Below are 21,250 nucleotides of genomic sequence, written 5' to 3'. Positions count from 1 at the left end.
ATATTTGCAATTGCAACAGTGACCACATTTACGATGTGGCGGTAAATGTCTATATTCATGATTATGTCTATGTTTACGATATTTAAGCTGTTCACCTAGGTTACTAGATCTTCTAAACGCAAACTTAGGGTTATCTCTTAACTCCCGATGGACTTGTAACACTGGCCAATGTTTTACAATAATGTTTTTTATCTGATTACTTCTAGAACTGTAGGGTAATACACACGCTATTTGTGATTCTTGATTTTGTGGCCCCGGTAGGAGGAGCCATTGGGGTGGGCATCCAAATCAGGCCTCTCAGAAGATCGGATTTCAACTCTATTATCTCGAGATAGATTTTTTGATATGCTGGAACCTGAGATACCATACACATGGGAGGAAATTAAGAGTCTACACAAAGCCTTAATACGTACTCAACTACATTCAGCAGCGCTGGTGGAATATTGCCATGTGCAAAGGGTTCCACGTGGACTTCGTTTGTACAAGGAACCTAGATTTCAAGACAATGCTGAATTCGTCAAAAATTGGAATCAAACGTTGACAAGGTGTTCAATTGACCTGATGCTGTTATCTATAGACGCCTTGAGTCCAATCATGCAGGCGCAGCAATTAGAATTAGATCTAAAATTAGATCAATTGAAACAATGTGTTCCAGAGGAAAGTTACAGGGAATCGTATCAAGAATATAAAGACAGTATGGATAAATATAAACAGGAACAGAAACAACTTAAGGTAAAGAAATATAGACGAGACGAGGCCGACTTTACGAAAGGATACGTTTATCCGTGGATGAACCGGAACAGCAGAACAAGACGACAACGGCAAGGGATAGCAATGAAGAAGGTGGCCTTTAACTTGTCTACAACTGATTCATCATCAGAAAGTGAAAATAGTGGGATTAATACAATTAGGAATGATAAAAGTTCCAACAATTCAAACGTCCTGTCAGATTCTTTTTTACGGATTACAATAACAGAATCAACATCAATCAAAGGAAAGCGAACAGAAACACGAAGTACCGCAAAGAACAAGAAGTAAACAATGAGTCCAACAATAAAGGGATATTCAATCTATCATCCCGTAGTTTGACAAATCAAGAGGTTGAAGTTCTAACAAAAGGACTATCATTTGTCCCCACAGTGAATTATGACGGGTTTAGTACCCGAGTCAGTTTACAGAGATTTTTTAGAACATTAAAACTTCGAGTCTTTTTTCAAGATCAAGTTACTCAACAACCAGACCCTAGTTTACCTGTGGGTTTAAAATATCATTCATCATGGATACCTCCAGGAGTGCCAGATGCATCGGTAACAGCTTTTGAGAGACTAGTAATGAGAGACATTCAAAAGATGGAATCTAAACCTATGAAGATAAGATCTAATTTAAATAACACCCAACGTCGAATTATTCAAAATTTACAAAATGACAGTTCAATTATTATCAATCGGGCTGACAAGGGAGGGGGTATAGTAATACAAGACTATACAAAATATCAGAGGGAAGCTTATCATCAATTGTCTGATTTGAATTACTATACCCCCTTGGATCAAGACCCTACTCCTGCAATTAAGAATAAGATAGAAGTGATAATAAATGCTGCTAAAACTGCAGGGGACTATATCTCAAAAAGAATTTCGATATCTTAATATAAATAATCCCAGAATTCCTGAGATATATTTTATACCCAAAGTGCATAAAAATCCAATAGCCCCCTCCCGGTCGCCCGATTGTTACAGGTAAAGGGTCTGTTTTGGAGCCGATATCCAAATATTTAGACGGTTATTTAAAGAAGTTTGTCCCCTTGGCTCTCTCCTATGTGAAGGACACAGCGCATATTTTGCAAATAGTTGAAGGTCTGTTTCATCTGTCTGTCCCTCAAGAAGCTATATTAGTAACAGCAGACTTGGTGGCCCTATACACCAATGTACCACAGGCGGCCGCAGCGTCCATAGTAAATTCCCATTCTGCTCAACTCAATATAACACAAGACAAACAGAATATGATAAATCAATTGGCAGATATTGCTTTATTTAATAACTATTTTAAATTTGAAGATAATATTTATCTCCAGACGAAGGGGGTTGCTATGGGCGCTGCGGTCGCACCAACTCTGGCATGTTTATACATGGCCAGATTTGAAAGTACATTTGTGTATAGATCCCAATATTATAAATACATTAAATTGTGGAAACGCTTTATCGATGATGTTCTTTTTGTGTGGACTGGTGACGAGGCACAGTTACATTCATTTTTTTCAGAAATAAATTGTGTGATCCAAATATTAGATTTACATATGTGTTTAGTAGGGAATCAATTTCATTTTTGGAAATTACATTGATTAAACATCAGAATCGCCTCATCACCAGTCTACACAAAAAGACCACCGATAGAAATACGTTACTTCAATATCAAAGTTTTCACCCGCGATTATTGAGGAATAGCATACCAACGGGGCAGTTTTTAAGAATAAGACGTATTTGTTCTCAGGAGGAAGATTTTACTAATCAAGCTAGTATCATGTATCATAAATTTTGTGATAGAGGCTACCCGAAGAAAATTGTTAAAAAAGCTTGGAAACGAGCCAGGAGCTGCCATCGGCCCTGGCTCCTCCTACCGGGGCCACAAAATCAAGAATCACAAATAGCGTGTGTATTACCCTACAGTTCTAGAAGTAATCAGATAAAAAACATTATTGTAAAACATTGGCCAGTGTTACAAGTCCATCGGGAGTTAAGAGATAACCCTAAGTTTGCGTTTAGAAGTTCTAGTAACCTAGGTGAACAGCTTAAATATCGTAAACATAGACATAATCATGAATATAGACATTTACCGCCACATCGTAAATGTGGTCACTGTTGCAATTGCAAATATGTAATGGAGCAAGATCAGATAGAAGTTCCGCATTCTAACGGAAAACAATTTAAGCTGTCATCAGGAACTAACTGCAAGTCATCAGGGGTGATATATTGTATCAAATGCCCATGCAACAAATTGTATATCGGCCAGACGAGCCGGATGATAAAGACCCGTATCACAGAGCATCTTAGTAATATCCGATGTGCCCGGGTGACTGCCCCACTTGTAGCCCATTGGTTACAGGAATGTCACGCAGTAGATTCATTACGGTACATTGTTTTAATACATATAGTAGAATATCAGGGTAATATAAGTAAATTATTACATTATAAGGAACAACGCTTCATATTTAACTGGAGAACTTCTACAGCCACAGGTTTAAACATGGAAGTAGAATGGATTGCTCTGTAAATGATTTACTTCCGGTTCAGAGGGAGATATTCCAGTTAGGGTAATAGGTAATTGGAGATGGTATATAAATGTGGGGACAGGTAGAGAAACGAGCCGGTATTGCTTGTCCTCCCCATGAGAGAGAGCCGAATAACAGGTATGAAATAATATATGCAATATTCAACTATTTAAAACAACTGTTTAAATTTATGGTGTAACAGAATAGAGTATGTGAGTTGTAAAAGCATTTAGTAATTTATGTTTTATATTGCTTTTATGCTCCTAGTACCCCTCCTGACGAAGAAATTCTCGAAACTCGAGTTGGGGGGTAAATGTAACCAGAAGGAGTTTAAAGCACAGCACTACAGCACTTTTTGCACAAGGTCACCTTTATTCAGTGGTTATAAACAAAATTTAACTCAAAGAAAGACTATAAATGAACATTTAGAAGCTCTTTGAATAACCACTGAAGTTTGTCACTCACGCACAAATGACTACAATGTTGAAGCACTTTATGTATGTATGAAAGAAAAAGAAAAACATTTTTAAAGAAAAAGAATAATGCTGAGATTTTAGATATTCATTGATTGTTCTATCCAGGTATTTGAACAATATCTCCCACATTTTTGAAAAAATGTTACTAGCTAATAACATAAAAGAACACCTTTTGAGATTTACTATAATCAAGGGATTATAGTTTCTAATTGGTTGTTGTTGTTTTTTTCACTTGCCAAAAAGAGATTTACTGTATGTCTCAGATTGAAATAAACAATAATAAAAATAATAATTTTTTTTGTATACCGCTATACCAAAGAAGGTTCAAAACGGTTCACAACACCATTGTTCCCACTGTTTTCTCTGCTGCTCAGGACTTTGTCCTGTTGGACTCTCTCTTGGTTGGTTTGAATAATATCACAATTTTATAATTACCCCCATTTTATAGCATTCAATATGCAGGTATCCTAATAGCAATTTTATAAAGAGGGATGAATTGGTTAATTATACGGCAGTGATTTTCACAAGCCATTCAAAAACATATAATAAATAGTTCCAGTGTTTCTAGTTCTTAACTTTTTTTATGGTTATTTCTTTCCTAATCCCACCTCTTTCATAGGATATCAAGAGTGTAAGTATATTGGTTTGTGCTTTGCCTGTACTTTACCCTTGCAAAGAGACTATTTTTAATGATGTATTGAACTGTCCAAATATGAATTTTTAATAATGTACTCACTTCTAATTTTAGTATCTAATTCTGATTTCTACTAAACAAATCTAATGTTTGCTGTGGTGTTTGTTACTAGCTAATAACATAAAAGAACACCTTTTGAGATTTACTGTAATTAAGGGATCCCTCCCTCAGTTTCTAATTGGGGGGGTTGTTTTTTTTTTTTTTTTATTTCACTTGCTAAAAAGAGAGTAGTTGTCATACTTAGCAATAATCCCTTTTGTTCAATGATTCTAAATAGCCTTCAAAGTGGAATTCACATGCCCCACCCACACCCCCATCATAACTATTTTTTAAGCACGCCAGACTCATTTTGGGGAGCATAGCTCTATGGGGAAAAAAAATGCCAGCATACTTTGAAGTTAAGGTTTTATTTCTTTTTTAAGTTCAATATATGTTATTAATAATTTCAAATATAAACAAGTCATGACTCAAACAGTTCACAGAAATGATTAGCAAAACAGATTAATTACAATAATCAGTATACAAATAATGTTGATACTAAGGCCTTCTTCTATCAAACTGCAATAGCAGGGTTTTTTTGGGGTTGGTTTTTTTAATATCTTTATTAGCAATTGCAAAAGAACATACAACCAAAAGAAAAGCAGAGAAAAGCAAGGCAGAACAGCCAAGTAATTCAACAAGCAAATGAACATGGTAACCATGAGGCAAGGTACAAAGTTTCCTCGATTGGATGCCCAGCACAATTGACATTTTGAATAATAGGAAACCCCCAGACAGACTCAAGCAAACCTCACACAACCAGGCTCAAGTCGCAACAGTCGCTCACCAAGCATCCCAGCAGTCATAGCCCCAAGACAACCAAATACCCATGTGTGCATCTACCCATGGGAGAAAAAGACAGGAGTGTCAGCTGCCCCTATAGGAATCAGAGGATGGGATCTGCAGCCTCTGATGCTGTACCTCCTCCAAAGAGCTAGGTAGCATCTGTGTGCAAGGTGCCCAGACCGAGGAGTGCACTGTACTTCATAACGCCCCACCTCAGCCAAACGAGCAAGCCACTGCGGGAAAGAGGCCACTGTGTCAGCCACCCAATGTTGCAACAAGATCTTTTTTGCCACCAAGATAGCCATGTAAAGGACCCTTCGCTGAGGTAACGTGAGCCCTCCCTCAATCAAACCACGCTGATCACCCAATAACAAGAAACCATAATCCCAGGGTACAGCACGTTGAACCAAGTGCTCCAAAAATGGAAGAACTTGCAGCCAGGGAGCGGAGGCTGGACATTCCAAAACATGGTGAGTGAGGATACCCAAAGAGCGATGACATTTAGTACAGAACTCGCCCTCCCACAGGCCAATATGGGCCCCCTGAGCCCTGGAGATATAAGCGCAGTGCAAGATTTTAAACTGCATCTCCCGAAAGTCTGTGGAGCCCCCCAAGGCTTGTACATTGGCAAAGAGATCAAGAAATGCCCTCCGGTCAAGTGTAATATCAAGTTCTGCTTGCCACTGTGAATCCAACCTATCAATAGAGTCCAGGGCCAAGGCGTTCTTCAAAATGTGATACCAGGTGGCCAATTTGTTCAGAACAGGAGGCACCTGAAAAAACTGAATGTCCAAGGGACCACAAAGTCAAGCATCTCCCCATTTGTGGCCAAGGGACATGTAGTAATGCCGGGCTTGAAGGTAAGCCCAGAAATGAGTCTGTGGCAGTTGCTAGTGGGATTGCAGCTAGGCAAATGTAGGAAATTGACCATCCTCCACAGTGAGAAAGTCCTGAAGGGATCTGCACCCCCTCCGCTCCCACTGCCGAAACCAAGAGTGTCCCACTCCCAGAGGAAAGTCAACATTTCCATAGAGCTGTAACAAGGGGGAAGCGGCCGGGGGTTTTCCTTGCCATCGCCTCCACCACCGCGATGCGCATCACAAGGGCAAGAAAAACGCAAATTTAGCCCCCCCCCCCTCTTGGGATAACCGACAGCGGAGCATGAAGAAGGGACAGAACTGAGTGAGGGGCGCACCAGGTCTCCACCCATCCCCGAGGAGAAAATTTATAACATCCTGACCAGCCTTCATGGATATACCGGAACAAAGCTGCCACATTGTAAAAGACGGAAATCAGAAAGGTTCAAGCCACCCCGAGATGTATCCAAGGCCAAAGTGGCATAACTAATCTGGGCACGCTTATGGCGCCAAATGAAAGAGGAGAGTATAGAGCGGAATAGGCGCACATCCCTATCGGTAACCCAGAGAGGTATTGTCTGCAGGGGATATAGAAACTTGGGGAGAAGTACCACCTTAGTCAGAGCCACTCGACCCCAAACCCCCAGTGGGAGGTCTTCCCATTTATCACAGAGACGCTGGATCTCATCCAGATGACGGCGCACATTATATTGATACAAAAGCTTGAAATCGGGGCTCAAATACACCCCTAGGTATCGCATCGGCCCCTGCACAGGTGGTATCGCAAGGCCTGCATGCCAAGCCTCCAGCACAATAGATCGTAACTGGAGAAGTTCAGATTTGTCGCAATTGACGCACAGACCAGAAATGTCCCCAAAGGAGCGAACAATAGCCAGGGTTGCCCCAAATCCTGTTGGGAATGGTCTAGGTAAAGGAGAATATCATCAGCAAATAAATTAATGCGGATCTCCTTCTCCCCAAGATGGATGCCCCGAAGATCCAGGTCCACGTGGAGTTTAGCAGCTAAAGGTTCTATTGCAGCCCTGCCGCGTCCCCCTACCCAAGTCAAATGGGTCTGTAAACTGACCATTCACTAAAAGTCTGGCCTGCGGCTAGATATATAAACTACCAATCCATTGGTGGATACGCCCCTCTTTACCAAACTGACGTAAAGCCCAGAAGAGATACTGCCAGGAGATGCTATCAAATGCCAGGCCGACAATAGACGATGCACCCTCCAGCCCACGCCTGGAATGGAGGACCATCAGAGCACGAGCAAGATTCATCGACGCGTAACGGCCTGGCACGAACCCGGCATGGTCCTCATGAATCAAGAGAGGCAGAAAGGCGTTCAGTCGGCTTGCCAAAATTGCGGCAAACAACTTGGCATCTTGATTAAGAAGAGAAATGGGGCTTCTTTGGGAGACTGGGTCTACAAGAGCTCAGCCCTGTTCCTTAGGCGATAGCAGTTTTTAGCGTGAGAAGCCGCACTAAATGGCCTGTGCTGCTCCCGACATTCTTTGAGTTTCTATGAACATCGGGATCAGTGCGGGCCATTCAGCACAGCTCTCCACGCTAAAAACTGCTATTGCAGTTTGATAGAAGAGGGCTTAAGTCTAAACTTCCAGAATGGATGTACATTACCCTCCCGCCCAAAAAAAATTAAAAGGTATTCATTTTAAATGTGATATGTCGCTATATTTTATGAGGGGATTCCAAACTTTTTTAAAAATATGCAAACATCCCTTTTTTTCCCGCAAACACTCACTCGTACTTAGCAGTTAGACTTACTAAACTAAGGATATATTTCTAAGATATTTCCCCCCGCCCCCCAAAAAAAACAAACTTACAAAAAAATAGTCCATTCCAAGAGTCATGTGGAAAATGAATAGATATCAAAACAGAAAATGGGGGGTCACGTGATGCCGCGCGCTTGAGCGGACGTGTCTCTCCACGGCTCCGGGCCGCGCCGCACTAAACCCGCACATTACTCGCAGCAACTCAACAAACCTTCGAGATCGAACGGACCCCTGACAGCCTCACACATCGCTGATTGCGCCGACGGTATTTTCAGGGTGCAGGGTGCGAGCGATGACCTCAAAGCCGCAACGGGGAACACGAGACAAGGCGAAGCCGCAGGAGCCAAAAATGGCGGACACGCACGAGGTTCCTATGTTTACGTTACAGGAGGCTGCGGTGCAAGAACTGACCCGATCCTTAACGCTCGTAATGGAAGATAAACTGGCCAAAATACATACGTTTATGGAAGATATCAAAGAAAGCCTGGATAACCATGCTGGCCGTTTGCAGCGGGTCGAGGATCGGGTGGCACGCCAGGAAGATCAGGCTGCCACTTTTGAAGAACGACTGCGAACCCTGGAAACCTCTAACAAATCCCTGCAGGACCGCGTGGATGACCACGAAAACCGAGGGAGGAGAAAGAATCTGAGATTCATAGGGCTCCCTGCATCAATCCGGGAAGTGGATCTGCGCAAAGAGTTAGAGAAATGGCTTATGAAAACTCTGGAACACACAGATCCGGGCCTACCTGTCCAGATAGAGCGAGCACACCATGTGGGCCAAAGGGTGGCGGACGACACGAGGCCGCGACCTGTTCTCGCCAGATTTCTCAACTTTGCAATAAAGGAACGGATACTGGCTCACTTCCGCAAAGGGGTAGACTTTCTTTATGATGGTAAAAAGATCCTGATATTTCAAGATTTCTCCCCCCTTATCTCTTCTCGGCGGAAGGCGATGGCACCTCATTGCAATACATTATATAGGCGCAATATCCGGGTGTCCCTTCTCTACCCGGCTCGGGCAAGGGTGTCTTATAACAACAAAACCCTTTACTTTGAGAACCCGAGAGATTTGGAGAAGTTTATCCTGCAACTGCCTGCGCCACTTCCTCCGGATAATAACCCTCACTGAGCCTCTACAACCAACGGCTCTAATCTCTGTTTCGCTCCCTGGCATTTGAAACCCGCTACGGCGGGTCGGATATAGATGGCAGAAGAGGGTTCTGAACTTGCACCTTGGCCCGATCCAGCATGCTTCTACACAGATGATTAGTACGCTGGTAGCACGACGACCGGGCTGAATATCTAAGCCTGGTTCTTCTTTGCTTTAGTTCTTTACATGACCCTTTTCTGGTTATGATTCTGAAGCCAAAATTTTTCCTTTTGATTTCTCTCCTTATCGCTGATATGAAGCTATACTGTGTTTAAGTTTATACCAGAGGGCACTATTTGGTTTATATTCTGTACTGCATGTGGGGCGTGGCCCGGGGCTGTTTTATGTTCACTGTTTGTTTTTCCCGCTTTCAGTGGGCACTTTAGACAGAATACATGGTTCGGGGGGGAGGGGGGTTTTGTTTCGTTCTGATTGTGGGGAGGGGAGTGACTGGGGGGTGTGCATGAGAATGAATGAGTGGGTGCTGCATGGGATTGCTGATAATCACTGCCGAGACCAGATGTTCACCAATGCTAAGAAATATCTATTGCTGTCATATACTGTGGAGAGGGGATATGGCTGGGACGTCCCCTGCTTCATGATTTTACCTGTATTTCAATGCTTTGTTTATAATGCATATATAATGCTATGTCTTCTTTGAAAATATCTTCGCTTAATGTAGACGGGATCCACTCTCCCATAAAACGCACCAAGCTCCTCGCATATCTCAGAAGGGAGCACACGGATGTCGCATTTCTCCAAGAAACCCACTTCTTAGACGACGAACATCGTAAGTTGAAACGGGATTGGGTGGGACAGATTGGTTTTGCCTCCTATAGCTCTAGACAACGAGGAGTAGCCATTCTTATACACAAAAGACTACCTTTCACTATACAACACCAGGTGGCGGACCCCGAGGGGAGATATGTTATGCTAGTGGGTGACTTATGGGGTCAGCAGACCGTACTATGCAATGTATACGCTCCCAACACCTATTCTCACGAATTTTTCTCACACTTAGTCACACTTCTGACTCCTTACATGTCCAGCTTAATTGTGCTAGGGGGAGACTTCAACACAATCGCCAACCCCGCGCTGGATTGTCATCCGGCGAAACGCGCACCCAAAGCTCATTTTGATAAGGGTGTAAATTATTTGATGAGGGAACTGGGATTATTAGACGTTTGGAGAACCCTCCACCCCGAGGAGCGCGATTATTCTTTCTACTCTCATCCTCATCTGTCCTACTCTCGACTTGATCACTTCCTTGTATCCGAACTTTGGTTCCCCAAATTTGCATCAGCTGCCATGCTCGCTCCGACCATATCTGACCACTCTCTACTGCACATCACTCTCCAGTTTTTGCGGTCCTCTGGAGAACGCATCTGGCGTATGTCTCCACAATTATACACAGACAAAACTTTTCATGAATTCTTTACGAAAAAATGGGAAGACTTTCTTTGCACCAACTCTGTGCTGGACGTGGGACCGGTTGTTTATTGGGAGGCCGCAAAGGCAGTCATGCGCGGACACATATTAGCGTACTCCGCCGCTCTAAAACGGCGTCGCGAGGGGGAGCTCCTTGCCCTCACACGCGAGCTTCAGGAACTGCGTCGGGTGCACATGTCTAACCTCACCCCTTCCATCACATCCTCCTTAAAACAACTGAAGGATAAGATCAATCACCTCCTTGATACACGAGCTCAACGAAGCATATATTTCTATAAATATAGGTTGCATGCTTGGGGTAACAAAACGGGACGTATGCTAGCCAACTTGGTTAGACCGCCCAGGGCCAGACATGTCATCACTAGTATTAAGGATAAGGCGGGTCGTCTCCACACCGACCCCGGGGATATTGCGGAGAAATTTGTCAATTTCTATAGGGATCTCTACTCGGCGACACCGGACGACCCCCAAGCACGAGAGAATTTTTTCACACACCTCTCCTTACCATCCTTATCTGAGGAACAACTGCATTCATTGAACTCCCCTATTTCGGGGCAAGAACTCCAGACAGCTATTGGAAATCTCACTCTTGCAAAAACCCCGGGCCCTGATGGCATGGGACCGGAGTTTTACAAGTTGTTGCCTCCTAAAGTTCTCCCAGTCTTGCAATCTTACTATACCGGACTCTTGTCCGTTCTCCCACCTGGGGATACACACAATCGAGCACATGTTATTATCCTACCCAAACCGGGCCGCCCGCAGGACCAATTGGGATCATATCGACCAATATCACTCCTCAACCAAGATGTTAAAATCCTGGGAAGCATTCTAGCGAAACGGTTGAATGTTTTTCTACCGCATCTGATACATGAAGACCAGGTCGGCTTTGTTCCTGGCCGACATGCCTCTCTCAACCTCATGAAGGTCATGACGGTCCTGCAGACCTCTCACTCCTCTGAGGCACGGGCCCTTATTGCCAGCCTGGACGTTGAGAAGGCCTTCGACATGGTCTCATGGGAACATCTTTTTTGGGTCCTGAGGAGATTTGGTATCACTGGTGACTTTGTGGGGTGGATCACAGCTCTATACACTCGCCCATCCTCGCAGCTTTTGGTGAACGGGGAGTTATCGGCACCCTTTCCGCTAAGCCGCGGTACACGTCAGGGTTGCCCACTATCCCCCCTTCTTTTCCTGCTATCCTTGGAACCCCTAGCACAGCGCATACGGCAAGACCCGCACCTTGAGGGCCTCCGCGTGGGGACGCGGGAATTCCGCATCAGTTTGTTTGCAGACGACATGCTTCTTTACATTAATCATGCGGATTCCAACATGCCACGCCTCATGTCTCTTATTCAATTGTATGGGCGATTCTCGGGCCTTAAGATAAATTTTGACAAGACAGAGGCACTCCTTCTTGGGGCGACGGGTACACCACGCTGGGCAGAGACCTTAGGAGTAGGAGTGGCTCCTGGGAAACTTAAATATCTGGGAATCATGTTGTTTTGTGACCCCAAGAAACTATATACTGCAAACATTACCACTGCAATTGGTAAAATCAAAACCCTGTGCCACCGATGGAAGACTATGCCTCTATCCCTAATGGGCAGAGTCGCTCTGGTCAAAATGATACTTTTTCCTAAAATTCTATATCCCTTACAAGCCATCCCGGTTTGGATATCTTCCTCAGACGAACGTGCGTATAATGCCACTATTCGATCATTTATCTGGCGAGACAGGGCCCCCCGCATTAGTCTCTCCAAGCTGTCATGTGCAAAACAACATGGCGGCCTGAGCTTGCCCGACATCCGCATGTATAATGTGGCAGCCTTACTTCGTTGGATGCACCCGCTACTAGCTCCGGACACCTTTTCGTCCCCATCTGCTGCGGACCTCCTGGACACCTGCTGCTCACCTATCTCCTTTTCCTCTTTTCTTCATGGACGCTCGGGTGGACGCTCTGATACTCATTCTTCTCCCTTTTCCTTACCCTTAATGTCATTTTTAACCTCGTTTCGAAAGGCCTGGGTATGGTGGCGGAAAAAACAGAACCGAACACCCGATTTCTCACCTTTTCTTTCCTTGTTACACAATCCTGACTTCTCTCCTGGTATGTCGCGTCTGGGGGGTCTATCACTTCGGGGAGTGCGAGACACAACAGTGGGGGCGCTCATAGACCTAGGGGGGGGGGAGCTTTCCCTCTTTGCTTCAGGTACAAACAGCCTGGGGCTTGCCCTCGCGACACATTCATACTTACTTGCAACTTCAACATTATATCACCCCCCAGATTGCCCGTTACGCTGGCCAATGGGAGAGTGGATCCCTTGACGACATTTTTCTAGAGACCCCATCCTCCATGAACTCTATTTCTCGTTGGTATTCTGCCTGTCGAGATCATCAACCCGAGATGTCTCTGGTGACTTTGGCCAGGGAATGGTCGCATGAACTAGGAAGAACTGTCACTGTACAAGATTTGCATGTGTTTTTTAAGAACATTTATTTGTTGGTGAAGGCAGTCTCTCTACAAGAAACTCAATTCAAGGTACTACACAGAATATACATAACTAGAATCCGTGGAGCACGCATGCATTTGTGGACTGACGCTAATTGTGTCCGATGTGCATCCGCTCCGGGTACATTTCTTCATACCTTCCTTGACTGCCCGTCTCTTACGTTCTGGGACCCAATCCACCGATGCCTTGAACAAGTTCTTCAATGTTCATTTACCTGGAACTCTGCAGCACTCTTACTAGGGGATGTACAAGATTTATCGCAACAGGGCCTGGACATCTCGGCTCAGAAGTTTATTCTGCACGCTATTCTTCTGGGCAAATCGCTGGTTTTGCAGCGATGGTCCAAGGCGGAAGCCCCTTCCTTCCCTCTATGGCTGGCTAGAATGAAGACGCAGGCCAGATTTGAATTGGACACATACACTCCCAGAACACAGGCCTCATGGGCTGCTTATTGCACTCTATGGCAACGTCTCATGTCGGTGCCTTTCCCCTGACCTGACCTGAGCTGAACTGAACTGCCCTAAGTCTCGTTTTCGGTACACTCAAGTGCTGGTTGTTGATGGTTGTTGTTTGCTTACCCGCTTATGTTACATCTCTCTAATTTTACTGATCTACTGTATTTCTCGACTGACAGCCGCACTGGTCCTGACGGTGGTGGGATGGTCTATGACAGCACCTTACTCTGACTGATTTGTGTGTGCTTGGAGTATGAAAGTGTGTATGGATGTTGGTATGATGATCCATTAGATGAATCGTTTGGGGATTCAATGTTTTGTATGTACTCTATAGTCCGAACAAAAATGGGCTGGATTAAGCCATGTGGCACTGTTTTGTTCTGCATCTTTTTCTTTTTTTGTGTACACCTGCAAAGCCTTTTTCCTTGTGTTATTCACTATCTGCTTTGTACCATTGATCTGTTGTACATGGTTTACTATGCCTAATAAACATGATATTACAAAAAAAAAAAAAAAAACAGAAAATAGTCTCTAAAGGGTCCTTTTATCAAGCCGCGCTAGCGGGGTTAGCACTTCAGACATTTTATCACGCACTAACCCCCGCAGCCGGCTAAAAAACTAATGCCTGCTCAATTCAGGCATTAGCAGCTAGCGTGGCAGGCGGTTTAACGCTTGGTATTACCCACGTTAAACCCCTACCGCAGCTTGATAAAAGGACCCCTAAGTCAGTCCCCTAAAGTAGTTTATATTATTGTTGGTTTATATATATATGAATATAAGTCAAGACCCCTATTCCCCCCCAAAAGGAAGAAAAATGGTTAACTCAAATATAAGACAGGGGTTTAATATTCAAGTGCCATGCCCTGCCAGGATCTGCACCCAGTGTCCCCTCCTCTACCAGGTTCTGCACTCAGCCCCCTCCCTGCCAAGTTCTGCACCCAGCCCCTTCCCTCCCTGCTCTGCAAGGCTCTGCACCCAGCCCCCTTCACTACTAGGCTTTGCACCCAGCCCCCTTCCCTCCTTGCCCACCCTGCCAGGCTCTGAACCCAGCCCCCCTCACTCCCTGCCAAGCTCTGCACCCTGTCCCCTCTCCCTTCCCTGTACCTTCTTCCCCCCTCTAGTTGTCTAGTGGTAGGACGGGACAGGAGGGATTCTTTCCGACTCCTGTCCTGGCTGATACTAACAATTTTTTACCCCACCCCCGCGTACCTTTTCCCTGGTGGTTCAGCGTGTTTCTGGCTCTGAGCCCCTCCTGATGATCTCACAATCAGCAGCCAGCAGCACACCCAGGCCAGCACGCAAGAATGAGCTTTTCAAACTCCGCCTGGCCCTGGGCCGCTCCCTGAATGGCTGCTGTGAGATCTGTGAGTCCCATGAGAACTGGCAGAAGCCTTTCAGGGAGCGGCGCAGGGCCAGGTGGGAACTCGAAAAGCTTGCTTCTGCATGCTGGCTCAGGTACGCTGCTGGCCGTGAGATCAGCAGGAGGGGCTCAGTGTGGGATACACCACTGGATCACCAGGGAAAAGATACATAGGGGGAGGGAGGGGAAAGTATAAAATTGTTAGTATTGGCTGAGACAGGAGGGATCCCTCTTGTCCCGGCCTAATGGCAGGCCTGCAACAAGTCTGGGAGGGTGTTGGGTGATGACCTGAATATAGGACGAGTCCTCCATATTTGAGCCATTTTTTTGGCTCCAAAATTTCATCCTATATTCGTGTATATACGGTATAGCCTTTGAAGATTCATCAGCCTCCATATTCGCTGTGTACGGGGATTAACAGACCCATAAATACAGTTAGACTTACTAAACTAAGGATATATTTCTAAGATATTTTCATGTGTTCACCCCCTCCAAAAAAAAAACTTTTACAAAAAAATAGTCCATTCCAAGAGTCATGTTGAAAATGAATAGGTATCAAAACTGAATTATTTTAAAAAGGGATGGTTAACAAAGACTAAGAATGTTATAATGCCTCTGTATCGCTCCATGGTGCGACCTCACCTGGAGTATTGCGTTCAGTTCTGGTCTCCTTATCTCAAGAAAGATATAGCGGCACTAGAAAAGGTTCAAAGAAGAGTGACCAAAACAATATGAAGAAGATCCAGATATCTGGAGAGAATTGTCACCAGTGATGAGACACGGGTGCATCACTGCGACCTAGAGAGCAAATGACAAAGCATGATGAAGTAAAGGAAGCAGAGCTCACCTGTCTTCGGGAGCAGCTGAAAAACTTCTCTGCAGGAATGCAGAAACTAGTGGAGCGATACGACAAATGCGTCATCTTGCATGGGGACTATGTGGAAAAGTGATATGTTCATTTGTTCACAGCTACTTCTGTTAAGACCGTTAAATATATTTTGCCTTTACTTTTTGATTTACCTTCATACAATTGTAAACTGCATAGATGTTTTGTATAATGTGGTATATCAAAGATGAAATAAACTTTGAAATTTGGAATTTAGGCACAAGCAGTTGCCCCTCTTCTATGACCCGTGCCTACCTGTTGCATTTTAGCATGTAATTTACAGTGTTATATAAATCACAAATGTATATTATGGGATTTTCCCATGTCCTGACCATATGTGTGTCTCCTGCTCTAACTTTATAGAATAGTAGGTTACTGTAGACACAAAGAAGTACAAATTTAAGCCAGTTAATGCACTGTAAAACCACTTATGGGTCCTTGGTGTTAATTAAGGATTAACTAATTAGTTGCCTGCCTGACAGCTAGTATTCTATAACAGTGTCTTGATTTCTTTTCTAAAAGCGTCATAGGACAACATGGCTCCGCTGATATAGTTACCCAACCGGGACTGCCATTCTTGATCCCGCACTTTGAAATTGATTTTTTTTGACTGGCAGAGCCTATAGCGATTTGGCAAGAGATGAGGCCCCTGTAGTGGCTGGCTTCATCATTACCAGCCGGTTTAACAGGACCGGGACTGAAGGCACGGCTGATCATAATCCAGATGCGCTGCTGACTCCTTAATCCCCCCTCCTTATAGCAAAAAAACAACATCAACTGGAGAATAATAGGAGGGAGATGGAAAGCTATAAATAGAAGCAGAGATGCAGAAAAATAAATGGAGGAAAACTGAAAGGAAAAAGTTAGGTAGGAGAGGACGTGAAGGAGAGAAGAGGCAGACTAAAGACCCTGGAAAGAAAATTAAGTAAAACAGAAGAAAGCAGAAACTGGGATAAACATGAATAAAATGACCAGATAATAAAGGTAGAAAAAAAGAATTTTATTTTTAATTTCATGAACAGAAAATGCAGTTTTACTGTAAATTTACATTGCTTTCTTTTTATTTGCCAAAGTATAGAGTGCTGTTTCTCTTTCTCTGGTGTTGAATTACATATGACTTCTTGAGGTTTAAGTTTGATTTTTGTCTACATTTATTTGTTTGTGGTTGCTTGTAATTGTGTTTTCCTATGTAGGGGCCTTGTTGTGAATATGTTAGCTTTGGAATATATACCTCACAGATATTTGTATTATATTTAGTGACTTACGAGATTGCTCACCCTCCCTCTCCATCAGCTATCTTTACAGATTGACTCACCATGATAACCCAAATTTCTAACCTTGGTTTATATTCAAGTCAACCTTTCCCCCCCCCCCTTTTTGGAGGGAAAAAAGGATACCTGTTTATATTCGGATCAGTTTGTATTTGAGTATACGGTACTTATTTGTTAAATGCCTCACTCAACATTAAAGAAATAAAAAAAGTGATCAACATTTGCACTGAAAATTGACCCCTTAGAATTTATACACCTTACATTGGAAAAAAATATATTTAAATTCATACATGGGCTCATTTTCAAAGCACTTGGACACACATAGTACCAGAGGTTTCTATGGCTCTTTGTCTGTCTTTGAAAATGAGCCCCATAGCATACTCTATAAAATAAAGATTTTATCATGCCCACCAGGATAGACAGGGAAAATACCTAAATAAATTCATGTAAGCCTTTCTGAGCTCCCCTGGGAGAACGGTATAGAAAATTGTATGAATCAACTATGTTGTGTAAAGTAGCTTTTTTTTTATTTAAAAATTTAATAATTAACAATATCAAGTGATACCGAGGAAAAAGGTACACATACAAAGTTATAAATTATACAAACACAAAATAATCCTTTTCAAGCCCACAATATTGGGGAGACATGCTAGTTTACAACCACATTGAATAAAGGAAAACAAAGAAATTGGTTTGATTCATATAAATGAATCCTAACCTTTCCCTATTATAAGGGACTCTAACATCCTATCATTTTCTCAGCATTGAATCTGAAAAACAAAAGAAGAAAAAGAATAAGACTCACTTCTGTTCTCGAGCTATCAAAAATTGTTGCAATTGAATAGGATCCCAAAATGTATATTCAATGTCTTGCATCTTGACCAGAAATTTTAAATAAAAGGATGCCTCAAGGACTAGAACTCTTGTTCTTAATTTCAGAAATTCTTTCCTCCTTAGTTGCATAACTCTTGAGACATCAGGAAAAATTCTAACGAGATCTCCACAAAATTTTGTCAATCTATTTTTAATAAAGTAGCTTATCATGGAATGGTCCAGACTTGAATCTAATAAAAACTGTATAGTAAGACTTGAAAAGTGCAGTTCACAGATGATTGACAACCAAATGAAAAAGTTATTCTGCCAAGAACAATGAACATAACTACTCAATCGCACTGCATAAGTTGGTAGACACTTACCTTAAATGACTCATGGCTGTTACTACTACAAAAGTAGCTTCCAAAAAGGGATGTGAAAATTTAAACACCTTCTTTAATGCATTTTAAGAAGTAATTTTAGACAGTAGAATAAAAAAAAAAAAAAATCTATTGAAGCTGTGAAGTTTTACAGGCTATATGTGTAAGCATGCACTCTTCTATGATAAAATATAGGTAAATATATTATTTGAGCCTGGGTGTAAGTGCTTTACGCGTACTCATTTAATTGGTTTCTCCTTTATCTTATTGCCCCCCGTAGGATGAAAGACACTAGTCGTAAGAATAACGTCTTTGCACAGTTTCGAAAAAATGAGCGGGACAAACAGAAGCTGATCGAAACGGTGGCCAAACAACTCCGCAGTCTGATCAACAGCCAGCAGTTGTGAGAGTGACTGCTCATTGTGCTGCAACTTGGCCTGGAAATTACTGGACAGTATGACCTTCTTGCACTGCACTTACATAGCAAAAGTGGACATGGACTTTGTTCTCTAGTTCAAAGAAAATGAGGCTGATTTTTTTTTTTACTCATCTTTCTCTCGCTAATATAGTATTCTGAAGTACACCTTGGGGCTTATACCTGAATGCCAGTAGCCAAGATTGTGGCCAACCAGTCAATCTTTGTGCATCCTATTTGTCCCTAGCCGTTTGTACTGGTGAAGGATAAATATAGGAATTCTTTTATTTTATTGCACTGGGGAATGGTGGAAAGAAGCATTTTTTTTGTTGTTGTTTGGTTGGTGGTTTGGTTTTTTGGCTGTTTCATTGTATTTCTTCCACAGGCCTTTTCAACTTAATTGGCATATAGTGAAAAAAAAATAACCATATTCAAAGTCCAGGTTCTAACTGGTAAAACTAATAAAACTTTTAAGTCAGATCTGCCAGAGATGATACATATTGTCAAAGAGGAATTATGTACAAGAAAAAACTGATTCTGCCATTATTATGAAATGATTTAACCATCCTACACCTTAGCTTTATACAACAATGCTGAATTTGCCTGTCATACTCAAATACCTAGGTACGGATGCAAAGTGCTTTAATATGTAATGTTCCTTATCAAAGGAGAGGAAACTTTTAGAAAAAGTCATTACGGTAACTTATGTAGGCGAGGGCCTTGATTCCTGGCTGATCTCTTAGTCTTTCTTTCCCCTACCACCGGCTCCTCTTAGATAACACTGAGCTGAGCATTGTCTTTGTCATAAGTCCATAAGAATTTTAGGGAATTAGAAAAAATGTTATAGTGGTAACAAACTTTTTTTTTGGTGGAGTTCGTAATCCTTTGTAATAAGCAACACTCACATGGCTAAGCAATTTGCACGTTGAAATGCTTCTTTATCACAGACAAGAAGGTCAGCATTGACTACATTGAAATAAATTGCTAGCAAATTCATTCTGAAGCATGAAGAGCCATTAATTTAGACTGAGTTAATGTTAATACTGTTTCACAGCCATCATCTTTGCCTGGAGGACCTTGATTTTGGAAACTCGGAGCCTGTCTGATACTATACCTAGGTAGGTAATGCAACTGATCTTTCCATTCTTTCACATGCTAGTAGACTGTGTTGCTCAAGTTAAGTAGTGTGTGAGATATGAGAGGTGTGGAATACACTGTTCCCCCGGTCGTTTGTGGTCCCAGTCATTCGTGGTATTTTCTGACCGCGAACCGCCAACAAGGAGAGGGCAGCGGGAGAGGCAGGAGAGAGCAGCCGGAGCACTGGCGAGTGCAGGAAATCACTCACTGTATGCTCCGACCGCCTCTTCCTGCACTAAGTCAGGCCTTATCCAATCAGGAGCTGCTTTGACATGCAGCTCCTGATTGGTAAGGCCCGATTTAGTGCAGGAAGAGGCGGTCGGAGCATACAGCGAGTGATTTCCTGCACTCACAAGCGCTCCGGCTGCTCTCCCGCTGCCCTCTCCAGTCTCCCCCATTGAAAAACCGTATTCGCGGTTTTTCACGATTCCTGGAACGGAACCCCTGTGAATTTCGGGGAGTACTGTATACAGTAAGTTAATAGCTAACACAGTTTTTAAAAAAAAAAATACCTAACAATGTTTAAAAAAAAAGTTCTTCAGTTTGCTGCACATCTTTCCCAAAAGTCGTTAAGTAGCAGCAAAAGTTCTCTCTGACATGCTGCTGCAAATGCCGATAGCCCTGTGATCAAGCAGCAGCACAGCTCAAGGAAAAATTGCTGACATTTCTAGTCTCTTACTTGCTAACATTGCTGCTAGGTAGGGTTGGTTACCATATAGTTGATTTTTTTTTTTTTTTCTTCTTCTTTTGATTGACAAGATTGAAAACACTATGGCCTGGATTCTCAAACCAGTGCTGATAGGTGCCCATACCTCCATTAAAAACGCCATCTAGACGGCATTTTTAACTGAGATTTGAGGTGCCTAGAAAATTTCAGTGCCTAGAAAATTGTCACCTGAATCAGGCCTAGGCCTAGGCCTAGGCGCTCTAGGCCACCAATCACCAAAGTAGATGTGGCCAATATCAGAAGTGGCCTAAAACACTACATAGGTGCAATTCATGCAAAGATAGGTGCCAGAAACATAGGCCCGGAATACCCTGGCCTACATTTTCGGCACCTATCTTGCATCGGCGCAATTCTAAAACCAGTGCCATTGCATGATTGGCATGCAATAGGCTGCCACCAGTATCATCACCAGTTCAAAAATCTGGGCCTTAATACCAGGGTGATGTCATCTCTGCACCTCCGCTGTTTTTTTAAAAAGGTGGGTCAGCACTAGCTAGATGTAAAATCTAAAAAAATAAATAAATTGCATACACATTTCAATTAAATTAGTGAATTTTTATGGCTCTGGGCTGTAGCTAAGTTATTTTTGGGTGAGGTAACTTAATGATATTTGCCTTAAGGCATCTTCTATTAAACTGCGCTAGCAGTTTCTAGCACGGGAAGCCGTGCTGAATGGGCCGCTGTGCTTCCGATGCTCAAAGTGTTCCTATGAGCGTCAGGAGCAGCGTGGGCCATTCAGCGCAGCTCTCTGCACTAAAAACTGCTAGCGCAGTTTAAT

At 43.0% G+C, this 21,250-nt stretch overlaps 1 protein-coding gene across 6 annotated transcripts in view; it reads left to right on the top strand.

The window, feature by feature from the left end:
* Window positions 1-19,604, top strand: part of EXOC6B (exocyst complex component 6B) — a 920,925-nt gene extending 901,321 nt beyond the window's left edge. For 3 of the 6 annotated variants that reach the window (XM_033953543.1, XM_033953510.1, XM_033953502.1), the window contains one exon: window positions 18,474-19,604. In XM_033953543.1, coding sequence (XP_033809434.1) covers window positions 18,474-18,600 — 127 coding nt within the window. In that variant the 3' untranslated portion in view covers window positions 18,601-19,604. Of the gene's footprint in view, window positions 1-4,360; window positions 4,373-18,473 lie in introns of all 6 variants that reach the window. The other 3 variants (XM_033953524.1, XM_033953525.1, XM_033953534.1) reach the window with 2 other exon arrangements.
* Window positions 19,605-21,250: the final 1,646 nt, after the last annotated feature.

This window comes from Geotrypetes seraphini, chromosome 1 (assembly GCF_902459505.1).
Source record: "Geotrypetes seraphini chromosome 1, aGeoSer1.1, whole genome shotgun sequence".
NCBI classification, from domain to species: Eukaryota; Metazoa; Chordata; class Amphibia; order Gymnophiona; family Dermophiidae; genus Geotrypetes; species Geotrypetes seraphini.
This window is presented reverse-complemented; position numbering and strand designations above follow the sequence as displayed.